At 47.3% G+C, this 7,233-nt stretch overlaps 1 protein-coding gene across 1 annotated transcript in view; it reads left to right on the top strand.

Annotated features, from left to right (window-relative positions):
* Positions 1-2: 2 nt before the first annotated feature.
* HAL (histidine ammonia-lyase) overlaps positions 3-7,233 on the top strand; it is a gene marked incomplete at its 5' end in the record, with an annotated part of 17,725 nt that continues 10,494 nt past the window's right edge. The window contains 9 exons of the mRNA XM_008569064.1: positions 3-231; positions 1,236-1,296; positions 1,402-1,429; positions 1,750-1,824; positions 1,911-1,983; positions 2,078-2,144; positions 2,445-2,482; positions 3,114-3,239; positions 5,615-5,754. Coding sequence (XP_008567286.1) covers positions 3-231; positions 1,236-1,296; positions 1,402-1,429; positions 1,750-1,824; positions 1,911-1,983; positions 2,078-2,144; positions 2,445-2,482; positions 3,114-3,239; positions 5,615-5,754 — 837 coding nt within the window. The remainder of the gene's footprint in view (positions 232-1,235; positions 1,297-1,401; positions 1,430-1,749; positions 1,825-1,910; positions 1,984-2,077; positions 2,145-2,444; positions 2,483-3,113; positions 3,240-5,614; positions 5,755-7,233) is intronic.

Here is a 7,233-nt window from a genome sequence, read left to right as displayed (position 1 = left end):
TGCACGTGCGCGGGGAATGGCTGGCCGTGCCCTGCAGGGACGCGCAGCTCACCGTGGGCTGGCTGGGTCGCGAGGCCGTGCGCCGCTATGTCAAGAACAAGCCCGACAACGGCGGCTTCGCCTCGGTGGACGACGTGCGCTTCCTCGTGCGCCGGTGCAAGGGCCTGGGCCTGCTGGACAACGACGACCCGCTGGAGGTGGCCCTGGAGGACAATGAGTTCGTGGAAGTGGGTGAGTGGCCGCGGGGGGGGGGGGGCTTGGCTCTCTTGGTCCGCCTGCCTGGGAGGGAGGCACCGTCGTGTCACCCTTTGGAGAGCCAGTCTCAGTGTCAGTGCAGACGCCTGCCAAGCCTCGGGGCAGCTCAACTTCTCACACAGCCGAGAGATGGGTCGGAGGGGACTTCCCCCGAGTCAGGCAGCTAGTAAGGAGCGCACGCTGGACTTGAACCCAAGGCTGCAGGACTGCATCCCTGTGCAGCTACTGAATCACCGTGAAGGTCCTTTTGCCCTTCAAAGAACCTCCTCCGACTGGGGCCAGAGGTCCAGAGGCATAAGGAGCTCAGATGTCAAAGAACGTAGAGCTGGGCTTAGGGGTGGAGGTGGGAGTCCGATCTGACACTCTCATTTAAGCCCCTGGGCAGAGTGGTATGCCCTTGAGTATATACACCACGTTTTCTCATCCAGTCGTCTGTCAGTGGACATTTAGGTTGATTCCAGCTCTTGGCCATTGTAAATAGAGCTACAATAAACGTGGGAGTGCAGGTGTCCCTTCGACCTGGTGATTTCCATTCCTTTGGGTATATACCCAGCAATGGGACTGCTGGGTCGTATGGCAGTTCTATCTGTAGTTGTTTGAGGAACTTCCATACTGTTTTCCATAATGGCTGGACTAATTTACAGTCCCACCAACAGTGTAGGAGGGTTCCCCTTCCTCCACACCCTTGCCAGCATTTGTTATCCTCTGTCTTTTTGATAATACATAAATATATATATAATCAATTTTTTAAAGATTTCAAAAAAATAAACTCTGTGTCTCTGCCCTGACACCTACCTTTCTGCCTCTTCCTCTCCCTCTACATAAAGAGGCTAAGACCACATAAATGCCATCGAAGTCACTTTAAAGCAGCCATTTCCATAGAATTCAAGGGTGGCAAACCCTTTCTTGGTTTAACAGCAGTGGCAAATGTGACTGTATGTTGTGACCTGTAGGAAGTCTCTCTTGCATTCTTGTTTCAGTTATAGAAGGCGATGCAATGTCCCCCGACTTCATTCCATCTCAACCAGAAGGAGTTTACCTGTATCCTTCCCTGTGGGCTCTTGGTCTGCTCTGGGGGCTGTTGCTGCCAGCGGTGGGGCTGGGATTTTTCCACACTACCCAATATTTTCCTTTACCTGCCTTCAGATACAGCAAATACCGGGAGCCTGAAAAGGTAGGCTTTAATCTACTTTCCTTTTGTTAAGAAAACTAAGTCCTTCTCAAAATTTCTGAGTCAACCCTATCAATTAGCACAGGGCTTTCTCCAGCTCTGTGGAGCAGGGGGAGGAGGCTTGGAAAGGCATGGTGCTTTCGCTTTTTACTGTGCTTACTCAGCCTCCTCCTAAGCAAGCTTTTTCATTAGCACATTCATGTCTCACATAGGTGATGAAATCTCTAAAGTATCAAAGTTGGGTTTTGCTGGAGGCTCCCTAACTCTCTTTGTTAGATCAGTTAAGCTGTTCAAACTCACTGAGATTCCCATCTTTTGTGCAGTACATCGCTTTAGACGGGGACAGTCTGACCACAGAGGATCTGGTCAACCTGGGAAAGGGACACTACAAAATAAAGGTAGGGGAGGGCCAGGACATCCTCTGGCCATTTTTGGTGCACATGAAAGTCTTTCACAAGCTCACTTCTGACCATCCTTTTCCTAGCTCACCTCAACTGCTGAGAAGAAGGTACAAAAATCCAGGGAAGTCATAGATAGTATCGTGAGAGAAAAAACAGGTCTCTTTTTCTCTTTATGCTATAAAATTCCTTATACAGACTTAAAGAAAAAAATCCTGCATCTAATCGTATAATGTCTGCTTTTTTATTCTAGTTGTTTACGGCATTACTACAGGTTTTGGGAAATTTGCCAGGACTGTAATTCCTATAAATAAGCTACAGTAAGTTTGAAACACACATACATTCACGTTCCACCTACCCCCATCTTTGAGATTTTTTTTTTTCCAACAAGTGAAATAATTAACATTTGCCCCAATTAACAGATGAGCAGGATGAGGCTTGGGTTAACTTGCATGTAAGCTGGTTACAGCTTGAAAACACAGGCTGGCTGGTTTTTCCCTTTGCATCTCTCTGTCCCATCTGTCCCTCCAAGGACTTAACCATTCTTCCCCTCATTTTCCCAGCTGAGGGAACATTTTCACTGCAAAGCATCTAAGAGGATTTTCACTGTTTTCTTCCAGGGAGCTTCAGGTCAATTTAGTACGTTCACATTCTTCAGGTAAATCATGCAAACCCTTGGGTGCCCCCTAGGTCTTGTTTGATTAGATGAATAAAGCATTGTACAGTGTGAGTCATCCCATAACAGCCACAAACAGCTAGTGCATTCCAAGGACTAAGTGCTGAGGCAGAGGAAGGGAAGCAGAAAGGAGCAGACGAGACTGCCTTTCAGCTGAACTGCAGAAAAAAGAATGGGCCAGGTGGATGGATGGGGTTGGGCAGGGCATGTGTCCCATCCTGTTGAGAGTGGTGCATTCAGGGAAGGAAATGAAGGATGAACTTGGGGAATGAGTTGGGATGGAAAAGTCTGTCAAGGATCAGTGCCCTTCAAATGGGAAGAGCTTGTGCTAAGGAGTCTGGATACTATTTTAAAGGTGTTTGGGAGGCTGGGTGTTCACTGGAGCATTCCAGGAAGGGGAACCGAGATGACAAAACTGGGGCTTATTTTTGTCTGGAAGTGGGGCTCTGAGAAGCAAGACAAGCAGGAGGGATGACAGTCCAATTATCTGAGTCAAGAGGGGAAAGGCGACAGGAGACAGGACTGAAATGGGGAAAGACCTGAGGTATGGAGGTGGCTGGCAGGTGGAAAGAGGTTTGGTTTTTCTGGAGAAAATATCAGTTCTGTTTTGTAGGTGTTGGGAAACCACTAAGTCCTGAGAGATGTCGGATGCTCTTGGCTTTGAGGATCAATGTCTTAGCCAAAGGATACAGCGGCATTTCCCTGGAGACCCTCAAACAAGTTATCGAAGTGTTTAATGGTAATTCAGTGGATCCCCAGGCTGACCCTCCATTGAGGCTGGGCATGAACCACAAGGTAGACTTGATTGATGGGCTGCTGAGGAATCGGCTGAGATAAGAAGAGAAAATAATTGAGATGAGTGAAGAATGGGCTTGTAAGAAGGAGGCTAGCTAGACAGGGGGTGCAGATGCTACTCCTGTGGATTTTAACCCATTCTACATCACCCTTCATGTAGCATTTGGCATCTTTAAGACTAGAACAAGCCCCTTAAGTCCGCCCTTAAGGTCAGGCCCTCCTGAAGAACCTTGGATTCAGTGGTGCCTGAACACAGTTAGAGAAGTTGCATCAAGTTATCTGGGGAAGGTAGTGATTCCTGGATGTTCATTCCAAAGACCAAGTCAGTAGTTCCAGCTGGTGCCTGGGAATCTGAAATCTTAGTGCTCCCCAAGTGATGGAGAGGTCCAGAGGCATAAGGAGCTCAGATGTCAAAGAACGTAGAGCTGGGCTTAGGGGTGGAGGTGGGAGTCCGATCTGACACTCTCATTTAAGCCCCTGGGCAGAGTGGTATGCCCTTGAGTATATACACCACGTTTTCTCATCCAGTCGTCTGTCAGTGGACATTTAGGTTGATTCCAGCTCTTGGCCATTGTAAATAGAGCTACAATAAACGTGGGAGTGCAGGTGTCCCTTCGACCTGGTGATTTCCATTCCTTTGGGTATATACCCAGCAATGGGACTGCTGGGTCGTATGGCAGTTCTATCTGTAGTTGTTTGAGGAACTTCCATACTGTTTTCCATAATGGCTGGACTAATTTACAGTCCCACCAACAGTGTAGGAGGGTTCCCCTTCCTCCACACCCTTGCCAGCATTTGTTATCCTCTGTCTTTTTGATAATACATAAATATATATATAATCAATTTTTTAAAGATTTCAAACGCTCAGCCAGTGAGCGGGAACCGGTCTCCACATGGGATCCGAACCCTCTGCGGGAGCACCGCCACGCTCCCAAGCGGCGCACTCTCCAGTGCGCCACCGGGCCGGCCCAGAATAAGCAGTCTTGCACACTGAAATCTGACTTCTTGTAGAGGTAGAACAGAAACACAAAGAGGTTAACGACTCACTTATAATCATCATTATAGCCATGTAGTGGCAGTATATGATGCACCTCAGCTCTTTGAGGCTTACTTCTTAGGAAAATTCCAATGTAGATACCAGCTCTGCAGTGCCTGGAAAGCTTTGTCCCTTCTCGCAGATAAGGCTAAGCCTTCTAGGTCAGTGGAGGCTCAGGGTCTCTGTGTGGGAAGGAATAGGGAGAGAATCAGGGTTGGGCAGTCACATGGAGGAAAACACATGCTCGAGTTCCCATGCTATGGACGCAAGTGACATAAATATGATAGGTCAGCCAGTGAGGAGCAATTTGAATGAAGAAGCTATAGTATGTAGAGCTGTGCTCAACAGACCGGTAGTGATACCAATTTCTACTCCTGCCCTGGTCGGCCCTTCTATAAGCCTAAAACCCCAGACAGTGCAGCCCAACCTAGGGCCCAGTTGAAGCACCTCCGGGTCCCGGATTCTCTGAGGATTCCTCAGGGTGAACTATGATCTGGCCTGTGGATGACAGTGCTTTATCCTTTGACATTATGTAACCATTGGAAAAAATATGGCTATCAGGAGTCTGATTTTACTTTAGAAAAATGAAGCCTCCTTTTTTTGGCAACTTTTTGGACATTTCTCACATAACAGTACATGTTCATTTATAAGTGGGGGGGACGGTGCAGACTGAGTGACTGGCAAAAAAGAAGAGACTAAGTTGCCTATGACTTTACCTCCGCAGAGAACCTCTTCAGCACTTTGGTGCACCATGTCCTTCTAGAACAATTTGTATTACTTTTTTAATATAAACATTTACATGTTTCCAAAGATTCTCCGATAACTTTTATTGGCTATATATCATTTGGTCACATGAATGTCCCTTAATTCCATATTTAGATAATCTCCAACTTTTTCTTCTTATAAATAAGGCTGTAATGAACAACAGCTAGTTCCTGATCATGTCTTTAAGATACATTGCTAGAATTTCTAGAAGTGGAATTATTGGGTCAGGTTAGAGCATGCACATTTTGAAGGCTTTGTTATGGGAGGCGCCTTCCTTCCTACTCCTCTCCTTTCATCCCTTCCTCCCTCCTAGAAGTGGAATTATTGGGTCAGGTTAGAGCATGCACATTTTGAAGGCTTTGTTATGGGAGGTGCCTTCCTTCCTACTCCTCTCCTTTCATCCCTTCCTCCCTCCTTCCTCTCTTCCTCCCACTGGGGGAAGGAGAGGGCCTCGCTGGCAAAGCAAGGATAGCCAGAATGCAGTACTCTCGAAGTAACTGGTGCCTACTTCTCTGCAGCCTCCTGCCTGCCCTATGTTCCAGAGAAAGGAACCGTTGCTGCCAGTGGAGACCTTGCCCCACTCTCTCATCTCGCTCTCGGGCTAATTGGAGAAGGGAAGATGTGGTCTCCAAAGAGTGGCTGGGCTGATGCAAAATATGTAAGACTTTTATAGCAACTTCTATCTGCAGTCATTTTTCTAGGCTGGACACCAGGTGTACTTGCATGCTTTAATCACTGAATCCTGCAGCAGCCCAGTGAGGGAGCTGCTACTGTCCTTATTTTATAGGTGAGACAAAAGCTTAGAAGTCAAACCAGGCAAGGCTATCAGCTTCTGTACTTGACCGTGAGCCTCCTGGATTTTGATCACCTTGGTGAAAAGGTACAGTTGCTAGTGTTAATCCCAAGAATTTATTCTGTACCTACAACACTTCCAGTGTCTGTTGAGGAGGTCACACACTGTCACTATTTTATTAGGAGCTGGTCTCACAGGTGCAGAACTGTGGATCATAGCACTTACTCTATGTCCTCTGGAAAGCAAGTCCACTTTATCCCCAAGCTCCTACCCTGGTGGCTAATCAGAAAGGCTTGTTTTTGATAAAGCTTTAGTGTTTTCTTCATTCACCTCTGAATTCCATCAGAGCAGCCCAGAGCATCATTTAAAGTACCATTTAAAATATCATCTCCAATCAATGTCTGGGAGGTCCTCTAATAAAGTGAATGGGGCAGAGGGCCAAGACGAGGAAAAGCTAACAGAATATACTACCTTTCATCACAGTGATCAGCCTGACCTTTCTAAACAGCAGATCCAAGCATGTTCTGGTTAAAATCTGTAATGCTTCCCATTGTCCTTACGATACAGTCTAAACATAAAGGGGCTTACAAGAGTCATGTTATACTCCTCATCCCTCCTCCTCATGGGTCTACATTACAGAAGCTGGTGGCTGCTTGCAGCCGGAATGTGCTGGCTCCTAGGCAGAGGGCCCAGCACAAGTCCATGCTCCTCCCCACCTGGCTCGCTCCTGTTTCTCCTTCTGAAAAGTCCTCTAGGAAGCTTTCCTCTCTGCTCTTTGGTTCTTTTCCCTGCACCCCAAGTCCCTCATGCCTCTCCTTTGTCCATCTTATGTGCTTATCTTCACCACACTCTACCCACTTCCTGCATCCTTAAGTTCTCAACACACTGTTCCTCTAATTGCCCCTGACCTTGTCTGTCTCATTTTTCCTACCCCTGCCTCAGCCCAACCCCCAAAACAGAATCTGGCATGTACTAGGTCTTTCCTAAACTACCTGTGAAATTGCTACAGCAGATAGTGCTGGCTCTGTCTTGTTCTTATTTAACTCCACATTCCTTCTTCCTTAGAGGGGCCTGAACTGAGTGACTCTTTTTACTTCTTTTATTTCAGGGGAAAATTATTCTGCCCATTTCCCCTCAGGATTCTGTTTCCATCTGCTACAAGGGATTCCATAATCCCCTCCTCACTGGGGCTCAGGCATTTGCCACAGAAGCCCCACTCCATGGTTTTGTAGAAATGAGGGTGGAGGACTGTTTAGGCTGAGCTCTGGAGGCAGGGCCCAGCCACGTGTGTGTGTGTGTGTGTGTGTGTGTGTGTGTGTGTGTGTGTGTGTGTGTGTGTGTGTG

This window comes from Galeopterus variegatus, unplaced genomic scaffold (assembly GCF_000696425.1).
Source record: "Galeopterus variegatus unplaced genomic scaffold, G_variegatus-3.0.2 Scaffold461, whole genome shotgun sequence".
Lineage (NCBI taxonomy): Eukaryota > Metazoa > Chordata > Mammalia > Dermoptera > Cynocephalidae > Galeopterus > Galeopterus variegatus.
This window is presented reverse-complemented; position numbering and strand designations above follow the sequence as displayed.